The sequence below is a fragment of the Lampetra planeri genome, chromosome 47, assembly GCF_965212315.1.
Source record: "Lampetra planeri chromosome 47, kcLamPlan1.2.h2, whole genome shotgun sequence".
Lineage (NCBI taxonomy): Eukaryota > Metazoa > Chordata > Hyperoartia > Petromyzontiformes > Petromyzontidae > Lampetra > Lampetra planeri.
In genome coordinates this window covers 490903-517979 of record NC_136153.1, presented here as the reverse complement: position 1 = coordinate 517979, position 27077 = coordinate 490903, and the positions used below count along the sequence as shown (strand labels likewise).

General features: G+C 57.1%; 1 protein-coding gene across 5 annotated transcripts; it reads left to right on the top strand.

Moving 5' to 3' along the window:
- The first annotated feature begins 363 nt into the window (after window positions 1-363).
- On the top strand, window positions 364-23355 carry TMEM181 (transmembrane protein 181). Of its 5 annotated transcripts, none has more exons than XM_078615378.1 (18): window positions 364-498; window positions 2054-2158; window positions 5423-5526; window positions 6300-6367; window positions 6650-6743; window positions 7476-7594; window positions 8088-8207; window positions 10060-10140; window positions 10580-10679; window positions 11262-11392; window positions 11509-11600; window positions 12259-12316; window positions 12849-12951; window positions 16318-16369; window positions 16521-16603; window positions 17617-17706; window positions 18313-18379; window positions 18939-23355. In XM_078615378.1, the coding sequence occupies exons 2-18, from the start codon at window positions 2145-2147 to the stop codon at window positions 19015-19017; spliced, it is 1455 nt and encodes a 484-aa protein (XP_078471504.1). In that variant the 5' UTR covers window positions 364-498; window positions 2054-2144; the 3' UTR covers window positions 19018-23355. The 5 variants fall into 5 exon arrangements, with proteins under 5 accessions (XP_078471504.1, XP_078471501.1, XP_078471505.1 ...); XM_078615375.1 differs by having other exon boundaries at window positions 8085-8207; XM_078615377.1 differs by having other exon boundaries at window positions 483-566; window positions 8085-8207.
- The last annotated feature ends 3722 nt before the right edge of the window (window positions 23356-27077 follow it).

Here is a 27077-nt window from a genome sequence, read left to right as displayed (position 1 = left end):
TCGAGCAATGGTGGAACTTTGATCGAGCTTTGGGTCGTTAAATTCTTGTATATAAATAAATCCTTTGGGCATGACCACACCCCAAAACCCGTATTTGGGCAAAGCCACCCTCCATATTTGGGCCTGGAAATGTAACATCATTGCTCATTAATTATCTCGCAGATGTCTTTACTCTGCCTGCTCTTCTCGGCGCTCTCCTACAAATTGCTCTGCTAAGTGGCGTCTCCGAAAGCGGTTTAAAAAAAAAAATCATTCTGAGTGGAGTTACCGAACGCGCTCTCTCTGTAGACAAGCCCTGGGGGTGGAGTTACCAAACGCGCTCTCTGTAGACACGCCCTGGGGGTGGAGTTATCGAACGCGCTCTCTGTAGATACGCCCTGGGGGTGGAGTTACCGAACGCGGCTCCGCTGATGCACAGTGACGTCACCCGGAAGCGGCGCGGGTGACGTGGCCTTGTGGACAAGCAGATCGACAGAGTCGGTAGCGGGACTCTCCACAGTGAGTACTCTCTACTGTACTCTCTACTGTACTCTCCACAGCGAGTACTCTCTACTGTACTCTCTACAGTGAGTACTCTCTACTGTACTCTCCACAGTGAGTACTCTCTACCGTGTGTACTCTCCAGCTCAGCCCCTACCGTGTGTACTCTCTAGCTCAGACTCTACCGTGTGTACTATCCAGCTCAGACTCTACCGTGTGTACTCTCTAGCCCAGCCCCTACCGTGTGTACTCTCTAGCTCAGTCCCTACCGTGTGTACTCTCTAGCTCAGTCTCTACCGTGTGTACTCTCTAGCTCAGTCTCTACCGTGTGTACTCTCTAGCTCAGCCCCTACCGTGTGTACTCTCCAGCTCAGTCTCTACCGTGTGTACTCTCTAGCTCAGCCCCTACCGTGTGTACTCTCTAGCCCAGCCCCTACCGTGTCTACGCTCTAGCTCAGCCCCTACCGTGTGTACTCTCTAGCCCAGCCCCTACCGTGTGTACTCTCTAGCTCAGCCCCTACCGTGTGTACTCTCTAGCTCAGCCCCTACCGTGTGTACTCTCTAGCTCAGCCCCTACCGTGTGTACTCTCTAGCTCAGCCCCTACCGTGTGTACTCTCTAACTCAGTCCCTACCGTGTGTACTCTCTAGCTCAGACCCTACCGTGTGTACTCTCTAGCTCAGCCCCTACCGTGTGTACTCTCTAGCTCAGTCCCTACCGTGTGTACTCTCTAGCTCAGGCTCTACCGTGTGTACTCTCCAGCTCAGTCTCTACCGTGTGTACTCTCTAGCTCAGCCCCTACCGTGTGTACTCTCTAGCTCAGACTCTACCGTGTGTACTCCCTAGTTCAGCCCCTACCGTGTGTACTCTCTAGCTCAGGCTCTACCGTGTGTACGCTCTAGCTCAGCCCCTACCATGTGTACTCTCTAGCTCAGCCCCTACCGTGTGTACTCTCTAGCTCAGCCCCTACCGTGTGTACTCTCTAGCTCAGCCTCTACCGTGTGTACTCTCTAGCTCAGCCCCTACCGTGTGTACTCTCTAGCTCAGTCCCTACCGTGTGTACTCCCTAGCTCAGCCCCTACCGTGTGTACTCTCTAGCTCAGCCCCTACCGTGTGTACTCTCTAGCTCAGCCCCTACCGTGTCTACTCTCTAGCTCAGACCCTACCGTGTGTACTCTCTAGCTCAGCCCCTACCGTGTGTACTCTCTAGCTCAGTCCCTACCGTGTGTACTCTCTAGCTCAGGCTTTACCGTGTGTACTCTCCAGCTCAGTCTCTACCGTGTGTACTCTCTAGCTCAGCCCCTACCGTGTGTAGTCTCTAGCCCAGCCCCTACCGTGTGTACTCTCTAGCTCAGCCCCTACCGTGTGTACTCTCTAGCTCAGCCCCTACCGTGTGTACTCTCTAGCTCAGACTCTACCGTGTGTACTCTCTAGCTCAGCCCCTACCGTGTGTACTCTCTAGCTCAGCCCCTACCGTGTGTACTCTCTAGCTCAGCCCCTACCGTATGTACTCCCTAGCTCAGCCCCTACCGTGTGTACTCTCTAGCTCAGCCCCTACCGTGTGTACTCTCTAGCGCACGGACTGCACTCGACCGGACACCCGACTGAAGCTAAAGCACAGCAGGCCGAGATCATCGCTCCGTCAGCTGCTCCACGGTGGCCGCGATGGAGCACGAACTGTGAGCCCCGTGTGGTGGTGGTGGTGGGTGGGGTAGTGTGTGTTGGGATGTGGTGGTGGTGGCGTGTGTTGGGATGTGGTGGTGTCATGCTGTGTTTGGGAGTGATGCTGTGTTTGCATTGTGATGTAGTGTGTGAGTAGTGTGCGAAACGTGAACCTCCCTAATGGAACATCTTCGCCGGTTAGAAACATTTAGGCTGGCCTGCCTACGATCAATCCTGGGTTTAACCAGCCTGGATTGTGTGATGAGCTCACAATTCCTCGAAAGATCTGGACAAAGTCCCATTGGTGAGCTCCTCCGGTAGGCAAGGCTGCGTTGGCTGGGCCATGTAGCCCGCATGCCCAGCCATTGCATGCCCAGCCACCGCATGCCCAAACAGCTTTTGTTCGGCCGGATCGAGGGGGCTGAACGGGCACGGCACGGGCTAGAGAAGAGATGGAGTGATGTGGTACAGGAGGACGTGGAGCTGAGTGGACTTGCCGATGAGTGGTACCAGCGGTGTCAATATTGGCCTCTGGAGGAGGCTCGTGAAGGACGCTACTGGGCAGTTAGAGGCAGTCGCCCTCAACAACAATGGAGGGCGGAGGAGCGACGCTCACAACAACGAGCGGAGCGCCGGGTGGCTAAAGCACAGCAAGTTGGCACAGTAGGGGGCATAGGTGGTGCATCAGCCAGTCATTTCAGTCAGTCGACCTGTGGCACCTGGGTCTGCCCCGTGACCTCCTGCCAGCGGGCGTTCGACACTTCACGTGGCCTCAAGGTGCACATGGCCTGGCACAAGCGTCGTGGTGACGTCACCGCCACTTAGTGGCGAATGGCGGTTATTGTTATTGATGGTGTGTGTTGTGGGGTCCTGTGTATCGTGCTGGGTTGGAGCAGTCGTGCGTGCATGCCTGTGAGTCACATCGTGTCACGGTGGCGAAGTGAACTGGGTGTGCGGTCCCTTGAAGCAGCGCTGTCCACTCAGCGTGGTGTCGCAGTGCTGCCCTCGCCACACCGAGTCGTCACAGGAGTCGTGTTTGTCTTGGGTGAACACGTGGCTCCACCTGTACCGCACCCCGCACAGGAATCTCGTTCTGTTGTCCCGAGTATTTGAGTGGGGAGAGCGAGTGGGGAGTGCGAGTGGGGTGGGGAGCGGAAGTGTAGCGACCAACCTGGCAACTCGAGTTCGATTCCCGCTCGCGGCCAACTCCAGGTCCTGGGCCTCCCCTAGGTTGATCCAGCCTCAAATGAGTTCAGTACCTGGCGCTGTTTAAACATTGCCACTCAGTAGACAGGCCGCCTGGCATGGTTCTGGCCACCAATCCACCCATCGGCCATGTCGGTCTTCATAGGCGCTTGCTAACAGCTCTAGCCCCAACATTATGTTAAGGCTGAAGGGGGGATCTTTGTATTTTTCAAGAAGACGTGTGTGTGTGTGTTTTGGGGGGGAGGGTCACTGGGCTGTCACTGGTTGTAATGAAGATTGTATCCATCCTGAGTGAAGCTGCAGACGCACCAGGCAAAACCAGACGTGCGTCGCAGCCTCCTGGCAGCCAAGAACAACACTACGACGTAATCGCTCACATCACATTCCCGGCTAATAACGGGGCCATCGCAGTCTCACCTGGGGGAATAACTCGGTCATTGAACAGATCAGAATACCTGGTCAGTGACACAGTAGCTTTTCTACTTACTGAAATTGCACTTTTACCCACTCACTCACCTACCCACAGTTACACCCAATCACTCCCACTTCCTCCCTCAACACTCAATCACTCGCCTACCCACCCTCTCATCTGCTCACCCACCCACTCGCCCACCCATTTCTGGCCTGCCAACGTGGCTCATTAATATTTGTTTAGTTTCAGTCTCGCACGGATTATTTTCCTTAAGCTCACAGCCCCAATTACGAAATGCAAACTTTAAGCGGCAGCAGCGGCGGCAGAGGTGGAGGAGAAGGAGCTGCCCTCGTGAGCCGGGGGGTGCGGTGGTGGCTGGCAATTTAAAGTCGCTGGAAGCGGCCGTGCGCTGCGCCCGAGGCCACGAGTCCGTCTCATTCGCTTCACCGGAAGCTCGGTCTGCGCGCTCCACGTTCGGATTTCTCGGCTTACCTCAGAATGGGCAGCACGTCCCAGACTCGGGACGGCACCCGTCCATCGCCGAGCCTCCACCATAACTCTTGGAGAGAGCGGGCGGCCGTGTCAAGGAGCCTCGCGAACTGAACGCGCTGATGTCGGTAAAAACCCAGCACTGTCCCCGCATGGCTCCCACGCAGGGCCACGCCTCGACGCCCCAGACTCGAGCGTGGCAAAGCACCGGAGGGTGCGGTGTGCGCATTCCTGAGCGAGTGCGCGAGTATGAGTGAGTGAATGAGTGTGTGAGGGATTGAACGAATATGAGTGAGTGATTGAATGAGTGTGAGTGAGCAAGTGTGAGCACGTGTGAGCGATTGAGCGAATGTGAGGATTTGAGTAAGCAAGTGTGAGAGTGTGAGCGAGTGTGAGTCAGTGAGCGAGTGTGAGTGAGAAAATCACGCTCTGTATACGCACGCAGTGAAGGCTGCTATTGGGAGCAGCTGTGAAGGTGTTGGGATGACCTGCGACCGCACGAGCGCGTAGCAGCATAGGGACGACGCCACGACGGCTGCTGCCGCCGCTGCTGCTGCGGCTGCTGCTGCGGCGCGGGCAGCGCGAGACGCGTGGACGAGTGGTCACTCGTGGCCTCTACGCAGCGGCCTCCTCTGTCGGCGGCTCGCTTGCGATGACCGACTGGAGTCTCGTCTTAGACGCTTGAAAGGGGCGCACCCCCTGTAGCAGCCGTCCCTGTGCGGCATATTGCGACTCGGCACCTGGCCTGCAAGTGGCCGTTTGTCTGGCAGTAGGAGGACGATGGTCGCTGTGTGCAGTGGTTGTCCCCTGGTGTGCGCTTGTGTCTGTGCGTGCGCACCATTGTGCGTGTGTCTATGGGGAGCGGTGTCACGTGGTGGTTAGCACACTTCTCCACAAACCCAATGATCCGAGTTTGATTCCCGCTCACGGCCAACGGTAACATATGTGAACTGGTCCTGGGCCTCGTCTAGGTCAACTCGGCCTCAAATCAGTACCTGGTGCGGTGTGTAAATATCAGCACCAGCGAGACGCAGTTCATGGGCCAGGCGTGGTGCTGACCACCCACCCACTCGTGTGCCTTGTCGGCAGTCGTAGGTGCTCGCAAACAGCACTTGCCCCAACGGTCCGTTCAGGGTACACGGGGGCTCCCCTTTGTCTCTGTTGCCGCCTGCAGGTCGGTGCAGATGCGACTCTACACCATGTCCAAGCGCCACTTTGTGCTGGTGTTCGCCACCTTCTTCGCTTGCTTCGGGCTCACGCTGCTCATCGGTGTGGCCGGTAGGTAGCGCCCCCCCATACTCCGTCATTGCTCTCCCCTCGCCCCCCCCTCGCCCCCCCCTCGCCCCCCCCTCGCTCCCCATGTGAATGTGACTGGAGGTCGCAGGGGGAGGTCCCGGGGAGCCAGGATACGGCACCGTGGTATAATAAAAGCGGACTGCGACAGGAATCCCAGATCTTGCTGTATAAAGGGAGCATATCATTCGATCCGAATATCGCTTGCCAATGAATCGATTGCCAATGAATTGCAATAAATCGACATTTTCAAGATGGCTGCCCGATCAACTTTGAGCTGGGTGCCAGATTGACTGAGCTAAATAGATACAAAAGAACCCTCGATTCATGAGCCACAATGACCATACATGGGCAAACATACCCCCTTCGACCAACACCACGCCCACTTTCTTCCATACAAGTTGGCCAAAATCTTTGATCGGTGATTTCGTCGGGTGTCCGATTTCATCGCTATATTACAGCGCCCGTCCCCGGCGTGGCCACCAAATAAAAGCCACCCCCCCACAGCAGATGCCCCAGGTGCGATGGAACGGGCGTGGTCGAAGCGTCAATTGAACCCGGCATTTGAGCTGGCGATGGCGAGGTTTTCGCACCGAGGAAGCGCTTTGACCCTTGACGGCACGCCGCTACACTTTTAGCAATGATGATGGCAACCTGCAACGTGCCGTCAACACAGGAGGAACCACGGGCCAGCGGGAAGCCGTGATGTAGGGAACTCGGTGACAATTGTGGTGGTGGTACAATCACTTTTGTTGTAGGCCCGAGCGTCATCAACGCAACCGTGGAGCAGGCCACGCATCTCTCCATGAAGCCCCCGGACTTGAAGGTGACTCCACTTGGCGTGCGCTGCACCACGCGTGCTTGTGGTGTGACCTTGATGGTGGTTTTATGACGACGGTGGTGGTGTGACAGTGGTAGCAGTGGTGTGACAGTGGTGATGATGTAACGGTAATGGCGGTGGTGTGACGGTGATAGCAGTGGTGTGACGGTGGTAGCGGTGATGTCAAAGCGGTGGTGTGATGGTAGTAGCGGCAGTGAGACAGTGGTGGTTATGTGACTGTGACGGTGGCAGTGTGACGGCGGTTTAACGTTGCCCTCCCGTGTCCAGGTGGGTCCCTTCCAGCTGACGTCGCCGACCCTTTCCACCTTCAACCAGCAGCTGTGGCTCATGTGCGATATCGAACTGGCGGAGCGCAGCAACGGTACGGCCCACGGCGTCCCGCGGATCCGCGGTAGCACAGGCGGCAACGGCTGTCCTGCCGTTTGGATTCGGCGCCAAATGCCAATTTACTTGCCCAGGCAGTCCTCGCTGAGGCTCAAAACTCCTGTTCAGGAAAAGGCGCTTTCATTGGCGCGCTTGGTTCCATTCACTGTTTGGGCGACGCGGCCCAGCCCGCGGCTCGTTCGCCGCTCGTTGGTCGAGGATAGCTGTTTGAAATCTGCCAGGCCGCCCGCCATGGTTATTACTGCAGCAGTATGGTTTCCCGTGTGGGGACCGAGCGCCGTCTGTTTCACGGTGGACATTAAAAGAGATCCCGCGGCGCTATTGGACGCGAAGCAGTAAGCCATTGCTGTGCCGCCGGCATCACGGTCCGCGTTTTGCCGAATACGGAAAATTACACCTTAGATTGGTCAGTGGGAATTACACACGGCTACACATGGCAAAATCGCGCCTGACTGTGAAACTACTGCCAGAACCTAGCAGCGTCGTGCCACGTCCACGCCTTGCGCTATCGGGATGACAGCGCTAATAGCACTTGTGCTCTGCGATTGTGCTCTGCGATTGTGGTCTGCGATTGGGGTCTGTGAGTGTTGAGAGGAGCGAGAGTGTGAGCGGCCCTTGTGGGTCGGTTGCTTACGGCATGGTGCGTGCGTTTCTGCGCCCGTCTTCCGTCCCTCTCGCCTCGTCGCCGTCTCTCCTCGCCCCACCCCAGGCGCCTTTGAGCAGAACTTCAACCTCTCGGTGGCCATCACGGGCCGGGAGCGTGACGCCAGCATGGTCATGGTGAACACCATCTCCTACAACCGCAGCCGCTGCCTGCGCTGCTCCCAGGTAAAGCGGTCCTCCCCCCCCACTCACCAACTGCACCACGCGGAGCTTCGCCAGGCAGACCACGGCGGAGGCCGTGTTACACCGCGCGGCCTGACGCGGCCTCCGGAGGCCGTGTCCGTAACGCCACGCGCGTCTCTATGGAAATGGTGACTGGTCCGGCGCGACCATCTCTCTGGTCACGCGCGGAGAGCAGGACGAGCCCGGCAGCGCGAGGCTGCTGCTGCCTGGAGAACGACGATGATTTGTGACCGAGTTGTTTGTGCGCTGGTCTTGGTGCGAAGTTCACTGCACGTCACTCGACGCCATTGCACGCGGGACGCTTTGTCCCGAGGGATTCTCCAGGTGAAACATCCCAATAAAAAAAATATATATACATCCCATTATCAGCACGTAGGCGAAGAATGAGATCTCCCATAAGTCTGTTCAGGGGAGCGGATAATAGAGTGTGTGTTGTATCTATGTTATGCGTATTGTATTCGCGTGGCCGCAGCAGAAATGCAACGAGATCATCGTGCTGCACCTGGGCTTCCTGGACTACACCAAGTACCTGGTGCGAGTGCAGTTTCAGGGCCTGGAGCAGATTGTGCACGTCATGCAAGAGGTCAACTTCACGGTACGACGGGCCTTGTGTTGGAAACGACAGGCCCCGTGGTCGGTACGACCGACCACAGCCAGTACCATGAGGTCGTGGGACCTAGCGTGTATGTTTGGCCGGATAGAGGGGGCTAAACAGGCATGCCTTGGGCTGGAAAAGAGATGGACTGATGCTGTACGGGAGGATGTGGAGCTGAATGGACTTACCAGCGGTGTCAAGATCGGCCTCGATGGAGGAGGCTCGTGAAGGATGCTACTGGGCAGTTCGAGGCAATCGCCCTCCCGCAACAATGGAGGGCAGAGGAGCGACGCTCGCAACGAGCGGAGCGTCGGTTGGCTAAAAGGCAGCAAGTTGGCACAGTGGGGTGCACAGCTCTTGCATCTACCAGCCATCTCAATCAACCCATTGCTCCTGGGTCTGTCCCATGACCTCCTGTCAGCTAGCCTTCGACACTTCACTTGGGCTCAAAGCACACCTGGCCTGGCATAAATAAACATGTACATAAGAGTAGGGCGGTGCCACAGCCCAGCGGTTCTGTTGCAGAAGTTTGCGGTTCAAATATCTGGAAAGCTGCCTTAGTTAATCCTGCGGTGTGCTTATTAACCGCATCCACACTACGCGCCGTCTGTTTCACAGTGGACATTAAAGATCTCGTGCCTTCATTCAAAACGATGAGGCTGTCAGTGTTTACTGTGCCGGATCCACGGTGCGAATTTACTGACATTCCAAAAATGACACCACAATCGACACAACTGGGATCGTGCGCAGCAACGGTCGTCGCCCCCAACTGGCAGACCGATATCCGAGTGAAGGCCGTCGCCGAGTCGCCTTGGGCCCCACGGGGACAGCTGCCACTTGGGGGCGCCCTTCGTACGTTCGTGACGAGATGTTAAGGCGCTTTGAGTTGCCGCGGCGTTTAAGCGAGCGGCGTGATATGAATGCAAAGAAGATGGCGATGATCTTCACAATTTGTTTTCTGGCGACCGACGCTAAGCCCCCGGCTTGTGCAGCGTTCCACGCCACTGACTCCGCTCGGGAGCGGTGGGGCTTCCCGCGCGCGCGTGTGTGTGTGCGTGTGAGAGGCGCGCGTCACTGTTTGCGTTGCAGATTAAGGGAATTAATGTGGACGCCTTTACAAATGTGGGCAGCAGGGTGGCAGCGCAGTGGTGATGCTCGCGCCGCACAGCGAGAAACGACCGGGTTCGATTCCCGACTTGGGCACCTTCCTGCGTGTGTGGAGTCTCTCTGAGTATTCTCTCTCTCCCCCTGTTCTGCGTGTGTTTCCTCTGGGTTCTCCGGGTTGCTCCCATAGCTTAAAAAAACATACAATGTAATCGGTATTGGGGCAAAACATTCCCAATGCTGAAACATGACCTTCAAATTACACCATTGGGATCACACAGCAACAACATTTGGCAGGACCCTCCTGAAAAAGAGTCTTGAGACTCGGTGAGGCTTTTTTAGGTGAACCAGCGCACCAACAATAACAATCGAGCATCGCAGTGGCAACGGTGGCTTTGGAGAGCCACGGTGGCTTGGAGATGTTAACTTCCTTGCCTGGTATGCATGAGGTCGTGGGTTCTATCCCGACCCTGACGCCTGTATATTTGGAGTTTGCGTGTTTCTCTCTTCCCCATGGTATTTTGGCTTTTTCTCCGGGTCCTCCGGTTTTTCGCTCCACATTTAGAATCAACGTCGCGCGTTTACAGTATTTGGCTGCTGTACATTTTCACACGATAAGCCACTTCTGAAAAAGAGCTCTATAGCTCAGTGGGCCTTGTTCAAATAATAATACTTGAATAAATATTATTGTCTTACGGCGACGTGGCTCACACCGCTTGCGACGGCGCCTGCCCTCCTCTGCCCACAGTTCAAGGTGTACAACGCGGCCTTCACGCAGGTGGAGATCTGGTTCCGCTTCGTCTTCCTGCTGCTCACCTTCCTCGTTACGGTCAGTGCCCGCCCGCGGGGCGGTGGCGACGTGGTGGTGGGGGGCGTGGGTGGAGGACGTGGGTGGGGGGCGTGGGTGGGGGGCGTGGGTAGGGGGCAGCCGCCCACGGGGATTATTGTAATCGCTTAGCTCGTGAAACAGCTGGGACTCGACGAGACGGCATTAGCGGTGGTCCGGTCGGGGTAATAACTCTGATTGCGTTTAAATGGCAATGGTTGCTTAGTGTTGGCGTGTGCTTCTGTATGAGCTGCTGTGTCCATGTGTGCTGCTGCATGTGCTGTGCGTGTTTCTGCTGCTGTGCCTGTATGTGCTGCTGTGTGTGTACTGCTTTGTGTGTGCTGCTGCTGTGCGTTTGTGTTGCTATGCGTGTGCTGCTGCTGTGCATGCGTGCTGCTGCGCACGTGCCAAAACATCCGTACCGCCCCGTGTCGCTGCACAGTGCCTCTTCGCTCACTCCCTGCGCAAGTTCTCCATGCGGGACTGGGCCATCGAGCAGAAGTGGATGGCCATTCTGCTTCCCCTGCTGCTGCTCTACAACGGTGGGAAGCCGCCGCCCCTCCACTCGTTAACCGCTCCCCCCCCCCCCCCCCCCAGTTTTTGCGTTTAACGTCTGCGTGTGGCACCCGGCCATAAATCCCTAAAACGCAGAGCGCGGAACGTCGCAGGGAGGCGATTTCTCCTACTCTTGCCACTGATGCCGGCCTTGGTTTCTTCCGGCCGCGGCTACGCCGGTGCGACTGCAAGTCTCTGGCTCGTGGGAGGGCACCTGGATTGCTCGTTCACACTCACGAGAGCCTCACCGAGTCTCGAGACTGCGTACGCTGCTGTTTTTAAAGATGCTGCTGTGTGGCATCCCAATCGAGCAATTTGCAGGGAATCTCTCAGCATTGGGATGTTTTGTCCAATACGAATTGCTTATTTATTCATTTAGCCACAGTTAGGAAGCCGGAGAACCCGGAAGAAGCCCATGCGGAACATACAAGCTCTACGCAGAAAAGTCGGGAATCGAACCCGGGCGCTTCTCGCTGTGGGTTGCGAGCGTGACTTCTGCGCTGCCACCCTGCCGCTCAATGACGGTGTTGGGGATGACGGGTCTGCGGCGTGTGTGGGCGTGCGAGCAGACCCCATCTTCCCGCTGTCGTTCCTCGTCAACTCGTGGGTGCCGGGCCTGCTGGACGCCATCTTCCAGGCCTCCTTCCTCAGCGCCCTGCTGCTGTTTTGGCTCTGCGTCTACCACGGCATCCGCACGCAGGTACCGCACCGACCCGCACCGACCCGCACACAGGTACCGCACCGACCCACACCGATCCGCACGCAGGTACCGCATCGAGCCGCACTGTGTAGAGCTGTTGTTATGTGTGCTCTCAGTCCAATCGCAGGTTCTTCACGTTTTACCTGCCCAAGCTACTCATCGTGGGGCTGCTCTGGGTCGCGGCCGTCACTCTTGGAATCTGGCAGACGTAAGCAGCGCCAGCTACAGCACCCCCCACCGCTTCCTGCCAGTGCCCCGGCCTCTAATAGCGGGCGCCGCTCCCAGCATCGCGCTCATCGCCGAGCTGCGTCGTGGAGGGCGTCGCATGCGATTAGCTCCTCGCAGCACATTTTGGCCAATTGAATGGTCACCCCCGGTGGCATCTGGCCTGCAGACGAGATTTAGTTTTCTGCCAGTGAGGGTCGATGTTGTTTCTGTGTGCCCGTAATCCCAATCGGAGCGCTTTGAGATGTAATGTTTCTAATTTGGCAAAATTGGTACCGTGACGCCGGCACACGTGGCCTCCTTAATGGCAGCTGTGAAACAGAGGGCGGCTAGAATTTTGTGGCTGACGCCGCGTCACTAGCTGGTGGCGGCTTGCCGGATGAATCCACGAACCGCTGAAATGAGCGGCGTCGCGCCACCGAACCGGATCCGTGCTGGAACAGCGGCTTCCCGGGAACGTCCGGACGCCAGCACAGCCCCTGGCAGAGTGACGACGCCCGTCGCGGGCGTCGCCGGCCGGCCCGGCAGAGCGACAGGCGGCATAACCGACGTGGCGGAGTCACGTTGCACCCCCCCACCCCTCCCCCACTTCCCGCTGCACGCCACGTGACATCGCCGTGCCTGCTCCTCTCTTCTTGCAGGATGAACGAGCTGCAGGACCCGACATTCCAGTACCGCGTTGACACCGGGAACTTCGAGGTATCGTACCGAATGCGCCGCGTTCCAGTGACACGGTGAAGTACGGTCAACAACCCCCCCCCTGCCCCCCCCACCCCCCCCACCCCCCCCACCCCCCCCCCCCATCCCTCCCACCCCTCGTCCCTCCCGCCCCTCCGCCGCGTGACCATCCCCCGACACAATGCGAGGAAGCCTTCATGCAGCAGCGGTTTTACATATTTCCAAATCATATTTCAGAATATAATCCTGAACCCGCGCTTCTTTCAACAAACAGCATTCTTCACATTGTCGTTGTACAGGAGGCCGCCGCAGGATTTCACGGCCGTTAGTCTGCTGTTGTTTTACAGTAGAGGGCCCGTTGCCACTTTGTGGTTCCAATCCAGCAGACTGCCCTGATTGATACTGCCGGCGGGTGTACGGACTGTAAAAACACTCCACGCCGTCCGCTTCAGTTGTTGAGACACTTTAGCAAGCCTCATGTGAACCTAATGATGCCTGGAGACGCTGCTCCTGGAGAGCCATGATTGTGATGGTTCGTGCTGCCGCCTTGCAGGGTATGAAGATCTTCTTCTTTGTTGTGGGCGCCATGTACATCCTCTACCTCGTCTTCCTCATCGTGCGTGCCTGCACCGAGCTGCGCAACATGCCCTACTTCGGTGCGTCACTCGCCCTCGCTCGCTCCCTCCCTCCCTCGCTCGCTCGCTCCCTCACACCCTCCCTCGCTCTCTCCCGCGCTCACTCCCTCGCTCGCTCGCTCCCTCGTTCGCTCCCTCCCGCGCTCGCTCACTCAATCCCTCATACCCTCCCTCCCTCGCTCCCTCCCTCCCTCGCTCACTCAATCTCTCACACCCTCCCTCCCTTGCTCGCTCGGTCCCTCCCTCACACCCTCCCTCCCTCGCTCTCTCCCTCACTCGCTCCCTCCCTCTCACTCTCCCTCGCTCCCTCCCTCGCTCCCTTCCCCGCTCTGCTCCCTCCCTCGCTCCGTTTTCTTCCTCTCCCGCTCCCTTATCAGTAGCTAAATATCAGCATTAGGGAGACAAAGGTAGTCGGTCCTGGCCAAACTTTTGCCTCATGCGTGTGTTTGTTTGTAAATATGTGGGTGTGTGTACGTACGTGCGTGTACATGAGTCAGACGCCTTGTATAACCTCCTGTTCCAGGTGCAAGCTAAAGTGGCCCCTCGGGATCGAGTCATCCTGTTGGGTTACTTTAATGCTCGAGTGGGTAATGACGCAGACACTTGTCATTTGTTAGATGTGCCTACCATTCTTCCACTCCAATGGTGGGCGTCCATCGAAGACCTCATTCAAACCCACGGCAACCTGGTCTCGGCTAGCTGAGGATAGTCGCAAGCAGGAGTTTAAAAATCGCTTGCAGTTGGGGTTGGCATCGTCCCCACATCCTGATGCTGAGAAGAAATGGGTGAGGTTCAGGACTGTGGCTCATGCAGCTGCAATTGCTGCATTAAGTGCGTGGTCCAGACCTCCCCAGATACACTGGCTGAAAGAGGAGGTGTTCCAACGAAGAATGAGGTTAACCGGAGCCTTCCTCGGAGGTTGGGAGAGAAGCGTGGCGCTACAAGCATGAGCGGCATGGGCGTGGGTTGCTGAGCAGATGGAATCTGCCTCCGTAGCCCACGATCACATATCACTTATTCCATAAAAAAGTTACTTTCAGCACCTCATCTATCACCATCCTCAAGGTAAAGAATGGTCATCCGATCTCCAACACTCAGGAACTGGTCTGCAGGTTTGCAGAGCATTTCTATGAGGTCTTTTGTGAAGGGAATTCCTGCAGCCTAGAACAATATCATGGACAAGGTGGGGATGATCCTGCTGGGGTTGCCCTGCCTCAAATATCTACCCCTTCTATGGCTGAGGTGCCATCTGTGGAGGTAGTGTGAACGGCATTCCGGAATCTGAGACCAGAAAAAGTGCCGGGTAGAGTTTATCTCTGAAGTGAAATGCTGAGGGAGGGGGTGGTGTCTGTGTGCAGACTGCCCTACATGACATCATCACAACTGTCTGGAGCACAGGACAGGTTCCGCAGGATTGGAAGGATGTCATGGTAGTCCCCCTCTTTAAGAAGGGGGACCGCACAGATTGTAATAGCTGCAGGAGTATATCTCTTCTCAGTTTGCCGGGAAAGGTCCTGGCAAGGATTATTCAACATCGCCTTGCCAGGCACACTGAGGAGAGGCTTGCAGATTCTCAATGTGGTTTCAGACCAAGGCGGTCTGCATGGATGCCATATTCTCTCTCCGTTTGTTACAGCAGAGGTGTAGAGAATTTCAAAAAGACCTACATCTCTGCTTTATTGACCTGGTCAAGACCTTTCACATTCCCTGGCTGTCTGCTCACAATCATTAAAGGCCTTCATGATGGTAGGCAGGCCCGGTTAAAGCTAAATGGCCTGGAATCAGAGCCATTCCCTGTACACCTTGCAGTGCGACAGGGATGTCCTCTGGCTCCCATATTTCATATTATCTTTGACCACGTAGTTCAAGAAGCTTTCCATGGCTGTACCGGAGGAATTTCCATTTGGTACAGATAGAATGGGAGGCTGATCGATGCCCAGGTGCGGTTGAGGGATGGCTGCCTATTGAACAATTATGTTAATTATGTTATGTATGCTGATGATCTGGTGATTGCTGCTCACTCAGAGGAGGAGTTGGAGGTGCTGCTGCTGAAACTGGAGCATGCCACCAAAATTAAGAACCTTCCTGGGTATTTTGTTTGTTGTCCTTTTCCTGCACCTCCGATTAGCACGGTTGGCCACGTACAGTGCGAAAGAAGTTCAACATGCATTCATACATACCCCCATTGGTAATGGAGCAGTTGTGAAGAGAGTGGAGAGTTTTACATACCTGGGCAGTGTGCTTATAACCAGCTCCGGTTTGACAGCAGAGGTCTCACTCCGAATCAGTCGGGCGGCATTATCTTTTCATCGGCTTGGTAATGCTGCGTTGAAGCTACATGGTCTGTCGCTCCAACACGAAGCTTCGGGTCTTCGCAACCACAGTCATGCCCTCCCTTTTTTATGTTTACGAAACCTAGACCCCTCTAATGGAACATCTGTGCTGGTTAGAATCATTCAGGCTGGCGTGCCTACGATCCATTTTGGGTTTAAGCAGATCTGGACACATTTTCACCAGTGAACTTCTCCGGCAGGTAAGGCTGCGTTGGCTGGGTCATGTAGCCCGCATGCCCAGCCATTGCATTCCCAAGCAGTTTATTTTTGGCCGTACAGCGGGGACTAAACGGGCATGACACAAGCTGGAAAATATATGGACTGATGCGGTACAGGCGGATGTAGAGCTGAGTGGACTTGCCGAAGACTGGTACCAACGGTATCAAGATCGGCATCTACGGAGCAGGCTCGTGAAACACGCAACTCTGCAGTTGGAGGCAGTTGCGATGCTCACAACAACGGGCAGAGCATCGGGTGGCTAAAATACAGCAAGTTGGCACAGTACGGGGCACAGCTGGTGCATCATCTGCCAGTCATCTCAGTCAACTCATGGCACCTGAGTCTTTTTCGTGACCTCCTGTCAGTGACACTTCACGTGGCCTCAAAAGTGCACCTGGCCTGGCACAGGCGCCATGGTGACGTCACTGTCACTTAGTGGTGAATGGCATCTGTTGTATAAAAGCATATATGGATGAGTGGAGAGCGGGAGTATAGCAGTTAGCACACTGCTACAGACCCAGCAACACAAGTTGGATTCCCACTCACGGTCAACACCAGTGACGAATATATGAACCGGTCCTGGGCCACCCTTAGGTCAGCTCAGCCTTAATTGAATATCTGGTGTGGTGAGTAAACATCACCACTGGTGAGACAAAGGCGGTCAGGCTTGGTGCTGGCTACCACTCCTTTGTGTACTGTGCCGGCTTTTGTAGGTGCTACTTGATAACACCACTTGCCCCAACAATCTGTTCAAGTTATACGGGGGATTTTTGTGTTTGTCCACGTATGTCTGTGGCAATGTGTTTATGCGTGCGTCGGTACGTGTCTCCCCTAGACCTGCGGCTCAAGTTCCTCACGGTGCTCACGCTGGTGGTGCTCGTGATCAGGTAAAGCCGGGCAGTGCTGGCTCGGCGCTCGGACCCCGCGGCGTGCGTGCGTGCAGTGTGTCAGAATATTTTTTCCTGGAAGAATCGGATGAGCTTATGAAGCTCTTTTTTCACAAATGTCCACCCCTTACCCTCGGTTCGTGTCTCGCAGCATCACCATCTTGTTCCTGAGGTTTGGATCTCAAGTTCTGCAGGACAACTTCATCTCCCAGCTGTCCACCCACTACCAGAACTATATCCTCCGGCCTGGCGGGCCTGAAGCTGCCTCTGTGATGGGGCAGCAGTCAGCAGCTCAGCTGAGCCACCGCTCCGCGCAGCTGCAAAGGGAACTCGGGCACTTTAAAATAACCGGTTATACAACCCAGTTAACGTTTTTTTCGCACAGTGCGGAGGTTGCCGCACGATGGTCCAGGTTTCTCCGATCCCCCACATTCACCGCTGCTGTATGCGCAGTAGCGGCGGCGAACGTGGGTTCGTCGCAGCGAGTCCATTGACGGGTCGCATTGTGGTGATGTAAAGCGTGGGTACGCCCACTTTTTTCAACACGCCCGGCCGCCGTAGAAGAGTAGACCAAATACCCTTTGAGAGGGGAGTCCTTTCCGTCGGCATCGCCGCGAGGTGGCAACGGCAAGGCCGCGCTCCGACCTCTTCACTTCACGACCGCGGAGCGTCACGTGGTCGGGGGCCCACGCGGACGCTGAGTGAAGCGCTCGTCCCGTGACGGTCCCCTGGCACCGGGGAGCCTCCTCTGTCCCCTGGTGGGGACGTGAGCCCTCGCCAGTGCCCCCTAGCAGGCCCGCCCCAGCCTTAACGACGACAGCGGCGAGGTGCGTTGGGCGACGCCGCCCTCTATACGTGTTGCGGAGCGCTTTGCACGCGATGAGCTACTCGCGAATCCTCGCGTCTCAACGCGGGGGGGGGGGGGGGCACAACCAGTGGCAGCTGACCACTGCGCGGCACATGATGACTCGGCAGCCCGCGAGCGAGCGTTACTCTGCCGTGCGCAATCCCAACCAAGCAACGCAGGGGCCCTGTTGCGGTGAAAATCTCACCGTGAGCAGCGTCCGCGTGTGAACCGCTGCGGTATGAAAGGTGCAGGGGAAGTTTATCCCGGAAGGGGGCGCCGCTTGTGTCGTGTAATTGATGGCTCTCGTAAACCGCGCGACGTCACGGCGCTTTGATTTATGACTCGGCGCTCGGCAAGGTCGCGGCACCGCGTGCGATTGCTCCCTGACTCCCCGCCTCACCGGCCGAGTTCCTCTCCTTCTACGGGCTTCTCAACTTCTACCTCTACACGCTGGCGTTCGTTTACTCGCCCTCCAAGAACGCGGTCTACGGTAAACACCGCACGCTGGTGCCATCGCCGCCGCTACGTCGGTGCCTCGATGCTCGTTTTGAGCCGGAACTCGCTCCCGACTTTGCTTTTACTTGACTTTTACAGACGTTTGGTCCAACGAGCGAGCGTAAAATGTTGCGGCAGAACGATAACGATAATATTGATAATTTAGCTCGCATGGTTCTCGTGGCACGGTGGTTCACAGACGCAACGCGTGGTGGTTTCACGGCGGGGGAGGGGGGGGAGCGGGGGCGGGAGGCGACATTGCCATTGCATGCGATGTCGATTGCCTCGTTTTGTGGTGTAAATTTTGAAATCGCGAATTTGGACCGCGTGACGCCGGGCACACCGACGGCCGCCCATTCGTCAGGGGTGGTGGGGGGGGGGAATCTTTAACATCCGCTGCGAGCAAAACAGAAAGCACGCGTTGTGTAATGGCGGTTCATACATACCGCAGCATTAACCAGGGCGGCCTGCCATATTCGAACCATGCACGGTGGCCGCGCGCGCGGGGCTGGGGAGTGGGCGGGCAGGCGGGCGAGCGAGCGAGTCCCTGCCCGGTGCTTACCCGAGGGGGGTGCGACATGTGCATGTCTCTGTGCCGCAGAGTCCCAGCTCAAGGACAACCCCACATTCTCCATGCTCAACGACTCGGACGACGACGTCATCTACGGGTGAGAGAGACGCAGCCGCCCGGCGCGCCGAGCCTTCACCCTGAGCGGAGACTCGAAGCCTCTCATGTCGTGATATGACACACACGCGCGCTCACGGCCAACACCAGTGACGATTATCGGAACCTATCCTGGGCCTTCCCTATGTCAACTCACACACACATATGAATACCTGGTGCGCTCTGTAAAATCATTGTCGCTGGGGAGACAAAGGCGGCCGGGCATGGTGCTGGCCACTCACCCTCTCGTGTGCCGTGCCGGCTTTCATAGGTGTTCCCTAACAGTACTTGCTCCTACAGTCTGTTAAGGCTACACGGGGGATCTTTCCCTTTCGTGACATGTAACATGTATGTGTGTGCACGGTAGTCCCATGTGCGTCTTTGGTAGTGACATCATGTTTATTTCATGTGAGTCTCCGGTATGTGCAATGGTAACAGCACCTACACACATAACGTGTGTGTCTGTGTATCCGCGTGCGCACAGGTTGTTCACGAACAACACTTTCCCCAACAGTTTGTTAAAAGCTACACGGGGGAACTTTGTCTTTGCCTTTATCGCACAGCACGGACCACGAGGAGCTGCCTCTGCAGAACGGCAGGTCCATGCGGACCTCGTACCACGATGGCTCCGACTCGGACTAACCACCCCGCCACCCTCCCTCCGCCCCTCCACCACCACCGCCACCACCGCATGAGGCCCTCTCCTCCTGGCCGTGGGCAGCGGCTCGCCCAACTGCCTGCCCAGCGACTCGGGGGAGATGAGAATCGGCCGAGCGCGGAGCCGGGGCTAGTCCTTGGGCCCGCGAAGTGTGGGGGCGGAAGCAGAGGGAGAGCGGGTTTGGGGGCGCAAGCACGTGCTGGTCCGAGACGATGGTGGTGCCGTGCTCGTGCCTCGGAACTTTTCCCTCTGGGCAGTCCCAACGCAAGTTCCCCCGACCCCCCCCTCCCCCGCCGGGCCACTGTGCGATCGCAAGGCGGCGCGTCGTCTGACGCGGTCGCCCAAGTTGAGAACCGTAAGCAGCAATAACATAGCTAGGGACGTGACATCAGAACACGGTTTGTTAGAATGAAACCGTTTCATAGCATACACCTAGACGGCGATCGCGGCCCATTAATTTTTTTCCCTTTTTTCATTGTTAACTTAACTTTCGTACAACACGTTTGTGGGTTAGAGAATACACCGTGTGTGTGTGTGTGTGTGCATACACCATGTGTGTGTGTGAATACACTGTATCGTGTGTGTGTGTCCCGTTTGTGTACCGTGTGTGTCCCGTGTGTGTCCCGTTTGTGTACCGTGTGTGTGTGTGTACCGTGTGTGTGTGTGTGTACCGTGTGTGTGTGTCGGGTGTGTATTGTGTGTGTACTGTGTGTGTACCACGTGTGTGTGTGTATCGTGTGTGTATGTACCGTGTGTGTGCGACTTACTGGGTTCCTCTTCAGCTCACTGGTGCGTGTAATGATAATAGGCGCACCGTTAAACGGTCGTACGCTACTTGACAATTTTATTTTGCGTCGGGTGGTGGAGGGTTCTTGACAAATACAAATTTGGCCAGATCATGATATGGCCAAACGCAAAAGTAAATTTGCTTCAGAATGAACCATGCGGCGACCATTGCTGTGGGGCAGGGGGTGATCAGCTTGTATCTCGCGCTTGCACGTTGCTGTAGCTGTCCACTTCATTTTAGGTCGGCACGTTTGGTGTGGGGCGCCGTTGTTCTCATTGCACGGGGCGGCCATCAAGCGGACGAGGCACCAGCGCTGTGTTTCGCCAACGCAGCCGCCCATGGTTTTGCGGTCGGGGTTGAAGGTTTGATGATCTTGCTACTCCGGAATCCCGAGCCAAGTGATTCGCGGAGCAATTGGATGTCAAATTTCAACCGTGATGCGCGGCCACACACAACGACGGCCGCCACGTCCAGAGAATTCTTCAACGTCCACCGAGAGTGACCATGAACGGCGCGTAGTATTTCACGTTTGGCGCCGCCCCGCGGTGTTAACCAGCAGTGGCCTGGCGGACGCGTCTCATTACCGCTGTAGTAATCACAGTAGCAATGCACGGATTTCTGCTGTGTGTGCCATCTGTGTACGTTTGTCGGTGGTTTTGTTGCATGCGTTGCTCTCTCTGTCCCCCTCGGCAATACCACAGATATGCTCGTCGTGTGCAATTCAGCCTGGTGGTAGGTGGGGGGCGAAACATTGGTAGCACGATGTCGTGGTGGTGGTGTTGTATATATGTATGTTGAACTTCTTTTACACCGTACTTGGCCAACCCTACTAATTGGAGGTGTGTGGCGGCGGTGATGGTGTCATCTCGTGCTCAGAGCTGGTTGGCAACGCGAGCATCCCCCCCCCCCCCCCGCATGCACGGCACCCCCTTGTTCATCCCCGCGAAATGAGACGGCACCGGGACTGAGAGAACTGGGCACTTTGCTTTGAGGCTAGAGTGTAATTATATCTCTTGTAAATAATCTGTACATACAATTACAATGTATAGCCTAACCCCTCTCTTGTCTTAGCCATAATTCCAAGTTACTGTCTAAACAGATGCTACTTCCCAGACCACAGATGCGGTGTGGCAGTAATTTATTTGGAATGATATCTGATAACGGAGTGGTGTTCAACTTTGCTCATGCAGCAATGGTCTGCGCTGTTTCATATACCTTGGCCAACGAAGAAATACGCCTGGCATGGTGAGTGGGGGAAAGGTGGGAATCCTCGTGTGGGTGGCTGGGTGATGGGGCTGGAGCCAGGCTGGGTGATGGGGCTGGCGCCAGGCTGGGTGATGGGGCTGGCGCCAGGCTGGGTGGTGAGGCTGGAGCCAGGCTGGGTGATGGGGCTGGCGCCAGGCTGGGTGATGGGGCTGGAGCTAGGCTGGGTGATGGGGCTGGAGCCAGGCTGGGTGATGGGGCTGGAGCCAGGCTGAGTGATGGAGCTGGAGCCATCTTGGGTGATGAGGCTGGAGCCAGGCTGGGTGGTGGGGCTGAAGCCAGGCTGAGTGATGGGGCTGGAGCCAGACTGGGTGATGGGGCTGGAGCCAGGCTGAGTGATGGGGTTGGCGCCAGGCTGGGTGATGAGGCTGGCGCCAGGCTGGGTGGTGAGGCTGGAGCCAGGCTGGGTGATGGGGCTGGCGCCAGGCTGGGTGATGGGGCTGGAGCCAGGCTGGGTGATGGGGCTGGAGCCAGGCTGGGTGATGGGGCTGGAGCCAGGCTGAGTGATGGGGCTGTAGCCATCTTGGGTGATGAGGCTGGAGCCAGGCTGGGTGGTGGGGCTGGAGCCAGGCTGAGTGATGGGGCTGGAGCCAGACTGGGTGATGGGGCTGGAGCCAGGCTGGGTGATGGAGCTGGAGCCAGGCTGAGTGATGGGGCTGGAGCCATCCTGGGTGATGGGGCTGGAGCCAGGCTGGGTGATGGGGCTGGAGCCAGGCTGTGTGATGGGGCTGGAGCCAGGCTGGGTGATGGGGCTGGAGCCAGGCTGAGTGATGGGGCTGGAGCCAGGCTGGGTGATGGGGCTGGCGCCAGGCTGGGTGGTGGGGCTGGAGCCAGGCTGGGTGATGGGGCTGGAGCCAGGCTGGGTGATGGAGCTGGAGCCAGGCTGGGTGGTGAGGCTGGAGCCAGGCTTGGCGAGGGATGATGGAGCCAGGGTGGAGCCATGCAGCCTGGGGACACGTGTAGTTAAATATAATTACATATAATTTTCTCCAAACTCGACCAGAATCTTCCTCGACTCGCCGTGTCCGTGTCATGTATTGCCGTGTTTAGCAGAGTGGTACAATTACAATGCGTGGAGAGGGGGCGGTTTTGATTTAATAGCGACGGTGATGTGCGTGGTTATGAGTTAATGTATTTTAATCGCTAAAGGTGGCCAGAAATCGGCGGCTTGACGTTTCCCGGCCCCCTTTCACGTTCCGACGGTGGCCCTGCTGGGTGGCTCGGTTGGCGACGCTCGCACCTCGCCGCGACAAGCCCTGGGGTTGGGTTCCCCACTCGGGCGCGGTTCTTCTTTGTGGAGTGAGTACGTTCTGTGTGTGTGTCTACGATCTGTGTCTGTGTGTACGTTCTGTGTGTGTGTACCTTCTGTGTGTCTGTGTACGTTCTGTGTACGTTCCATCTGTGTGTGTGTGTACGATCTGTGTGGTGTGTGTGCGCGTTGTGTGTGGTGTGTGCGCGCGTTGTGTGTGGTGTGTGCGCGCGTTGTGTGTGGTGTGTGTACGTTGTGTGTATGTACATTCTGTGTGTGCATGTTCTGCGTGTGTGTACGTTATGCGTGTGTGTGTCCGTTGTGTGTGTGTCCCCTCTGTGTGTGTGTACGTTCCGTGTGTGTGTGTGTACTTTCTCCCCCGTGGGTTTTCTTCGGTCTCTCTGGTTTCATCCCATGGTTAAACAAACAAACAGACCGTGCAATGTAACCAGTATTGGCCATAACAACCCTATTGCTGAAAAATCACTGGCAGATTACTCAATTGGGATCACACACACAGCATTCCTACTGCAAACACAGCTCACTCTCAAACATATCTCTGCTCTTCTCATTTCCAAGACACCGCGAAGGCACCGAGGGGTACAACAAAACCACGTTTGGCTAAACACGCACGAAGGAGTCAGCGCCGGAGTATCACCTCCATTCTCATGGCATCCGTACGGCTTCAACGTGTCAAAACGTGGGCGGCGGGCACTTTGATTTCCTCTTCGTGGTTGTGAGCGCGGCTTTTTGGGCCGCGTGGTTGGCCGCCCGCCCGCGTGTCGGTGTCCGCGGCGTGGTCGTGGGGAGGGTTCTGTGTCTTCGATGCGCTCCGTCTCTGCTCCGGGGGGTGAGGGCGACGTCTTGGCACCGTCCCCGGCGTGGTCGTGTTTACGCTGCTCGCGTGCTGGGTGGGCCGTGCCATTGAGTGACGCGCCTTTCGTGTTCCGTAGGGGTGAAATTCCGTCGTCTTTGTGTTAGCGTCGTGGTGTTTGTGATAAAGGGATTCGGTTTCTCTACTGACCGCACTGCGTGTTCACTTTTTTTTTTATTCGCTGTCAAATTTTCCAATTCCGACTCGAGTTTGACGTGCGCCGGAGTGGCCGCGGGGGTCGCGGAGACGACAGGAACCACGGGGGCCGTGGGGACCACGAGGACCACGGGGACCACGGGGACCACCGGGCCTATAGGGCCCACTGGGACCACGGGGACCACGGGGACCACCGGGCCTATAGGGCCCACGGGGACTACGGGGACCACGGGGACCACCGGGCCTATAGGGCCCACGGGGACTATGTGGACCGTGGGGTCCGCGGTGTCCACGGGGACCGCTTCACACCGACTACTTGGGGCGGCCGGGGAGGTGACGAAGGCAGCGGTGGCACCCAGCGCGCCTCGCAGCAAGAGGCTCCTGGGTTCGATTCCTGACTCGGGCTTTTTCCCGAGTGGAGTGCATGGCAGTGTGGGTGTGGAGTGTGTTTGCTCTCCCCTGCTCTGCAGAGTGTGCGAGTGCGCGTTAGCTCCTTTTGAGGGAGCGGGGAGTGTAGCGGTTAGCGCTGTGCTACGAACCCGCTCACGGCAAACACCGATGAGTAGGTGGTGTGGTGTGTAAGACAAATGCGGCTTGGCGCGGTGCTGGTCACCCACCCTCTCGTGTGCTCTGCCGGCCTTCATAGGTGCACGCTGACGGCACTTGCCCCAACAGTCTGTTCAGGCTACGGGGGGTTATTTGTCTTTGTAATCCCTTTTGAGTAATTTTCAGGTCATTTGTCACCCTTGGGATGTTTGACCAATCCCAGTGACATTGTTTAGTTTCGCTATGGGAGGACACCAGAGCACTTGGAGGAAACTGGTGCCGAACAGGGGAAGAGAACGTAGCGACCTCTCAGTCGGGAATCGAACCGAGGCCCCGGGTGTTGCGAGGCACCCGGATTACGACTTGCGCTGCCCACTACCCTGTCGCTCGGCGTGAGCCGAGACGCGGGGTCGTGTTCATCCCCGCAGACGGGGAGGGGAAGGTTGGAATGCTATCGGGGGTTGAATATCCACGTCGAGCGTTGAATCTTCCCGGGTTTCTGGCGATGTCTCGCGGCCCCCCAGGAGGAATTACCACATCGTGGACCGGGAGCCGTCATTGTAGAACACAAATTGCGAGATGGATTCTCGCCTTGGTGGAGTTCCTCGGCCCCGTGGGAATTCCACGGGGTCCGAGACCTGGGACGTTCAGTGGCTGCGCGCGGTGTTTACAAAACAATCCCACGGGGGGTGGGGGGAGGGGCTCGCGCTGCGCTGAATCTTCGCACAGGCGGCCCGGGCGCCTTCTGGCGCTCACAAGGCTGGGCACGCACCGCTGCGAGATCCACCGGCTCCGGGTTTCAGCCGCACCGACCGCACCAGAATTGTCCACCAGGCCGAGGCGCACGTCTCCATGAATGTAATACTCGAGACAAAGTCCACAGTGCAATTGTGGCCGTGCAAACCAAAACTATGGACTGTAAGCTTAATAGAGAGACAGATATACATAGAGACACAGAGAGATGCATTAAAGACGAGCCACTGGTGCCATTGTGGCCACACAACCCACACTACGGACCGCACAGTCAACCCACTGATCTGCGCTCATTCAACGGAGGACGAGGAACGGGAACACGACACGAACTCTGGGCCGAATCCCTCTCGTCGTGGCCAGCAGCAACAGCAGGGCCTCGACGTTGGCATCGAACTCCTGAATGACATCGCTGCTGGTATCGTCCAAGCGCAACATAATGGCATCGCCTGCTCGTCATGAAACTGGATCCGCACGTGTGATTCGCGGATGTGGTCGGAAGCGTGCGGTGGCCGCGCGCTGGTGGGATGATGGATGCGCTGGGTGGGTGGGTGGCGAGCGGCCTCCGGGCGAGGCTGAGGTTTGGCGGCGCTCGGGGAATGCGTCGTGCCGCTGATGCACGCTGCAGGAGAACAATGGGAGTGGAGGTGGGGGTCAGCCAGGGTCATCGGCGCCACCCACGCATAGACCCCCGCCTCGCCCCCTCGGCAGACGGGGCACTGTGGACGGGGCCTTCAAGGTAGCTCAGTGCTCTGCACGTGGAGAGAAAGCGTTGAGACCCGAGCATTTAAAGTGGATGGGTGATATTAGGCGAGAGCCCGCATAATTCCGTCTGCCGAGTGAGGAGCGGATGACTCATTTGACATTCTGGGTAGAGTGCGCGGGAGTGGGGACGGAGCGGTAATCGCGCGGTAATTGACAACGCACCGCGCCGCCCCGCCCGTCACTATGCGCTGCTGTTTGTGAGTCGCAAAAACCGAACGTGGCGCTGGCGGCTCCCGCGGGAGGGCGGATTCCTGACTTGCGTTGTTGCCACGCAAGCCTCGCCGAGTCTCAAGACTCTCTGTTTTTGCAGGAGGGTCCTGACAGGTTTTTCTTTTTCGCAGCAGGAGGGGGCTGTGTTGTGCGATCCCAGTCGAGTAACTTGCCTTGTGAGTTCTCTAACTGTTTGGGGCCGTGACGCCGGCACTCGCTGCCTTGCTCGTTTGCCACGACGTCACGGGATCTTCCACGTCCCCACTGCGTGCGAGTGGAGGGGGCAGCTCGCAGTGTTTACCAGGGCGGCCGGCTTGAGCCGTGCCGTCCCTGCTGCAGGAATGGACCGCACGTAGAGTGGGGCGCAGGTAACTTGCCTGTTACCTCGGACCCTGCTGGCAGCAACGAGGGTAGTTGGATCACACACGGACTGACGGACGTGAGACTCCCAACCCGTGGGTTGTCGAGGTCACCATGTCGGGGACTCTGCGTCCAGGCCTCTGGTCAACAGCCCTGGAACAACAACAACAACAACAACGAGCTCAATGCCGCGTCACGAAACGATTCGCCACCTCCACGTATCCAAAATGTATCCGAGCCGCCTATCCCGCTACCCCCCCCCCCCTCCGTGATTGGATAAATAAAAATTATTTACAAAAATGACCCAAAAATTATCGGCTCCACTTTGCGGTGCTCGCTGTGAACCGCGTTGAGCGGAGCAGGGTCGAGATAGCGGCCAACATGGGGGGGGGGGGGGAGCAGCTCCTGGTCGCTGAGGAGACGTCCCCGAAGCAAGTTGACCACGGCAGTCGATGTTGGGGAGCGATAAGCAGGCGACTGGCCGAGCGGGTGACTGGAGCCAGCCGGTTGGCTCGTGGACAGCGTCGCGTTGACTGCAGGAGGAGAGTCGCGTGGGCTTACCCGGCTAACACGAGGGGTGCCGCAGTCACGGGATCTCGTCTCCCGCCTGTTTAACCCGGCGATGCCTCAAGCCGCGTCTCAAGACTCGCAGGAGGCTCCTCGGCGAGGATTGCCTGGGGCGAAGCCACACGGGGCAGCAGCAGCAGCCTCGCTCCTCATCGTCTTCCCAGCGTCGCCAGCGCAGTCCCAGGCTGCGTACCCCGACTCCCTCCCTGCTGCCTCGGTGTCCCCTGCCACGCGGAGCCACCGGAGGTGGTGAGACACGTGGGATTGCCAGGTCTCATTGCCAGGTCTCATTGCCAGGTGGCATACAGTGAGGGAAAAAGTAGTTTATCCCCTGCTGATTTTGTACGTTTGCCCAATGACGAAGAAATTATCAGTCTATAATTTTAATGGTAGGTTTATTTGAACAGTGAGAGACAGAATAACAACAACAACATCCAGAAAAACGCATGTCAAAAATGTTATAAATTGATTGGCATTTTAATGAGGGAAATAAGTATTTGACCCCTCTGCAAAACAT

Bases quoted from the DNA above. Each gene is read 5' to 3' on its own strand.
- TMEM181 (XM_078615375.1), top strand. The intron at 17,707-18,312 runs GTAAACACCGCA...TCTGTGCCGCAG, and splicing joins CTCCAAGAACGCGGTCTACG to AGTCCCAGCTCAAGGACAAC. The intron at 18,380-18,938 runs GTGAGAGAGACG...TTTATCGCACAG, and splicing joins GACGACGACGTCATCTACGG to CACGGACCACGAGGAGCTGC.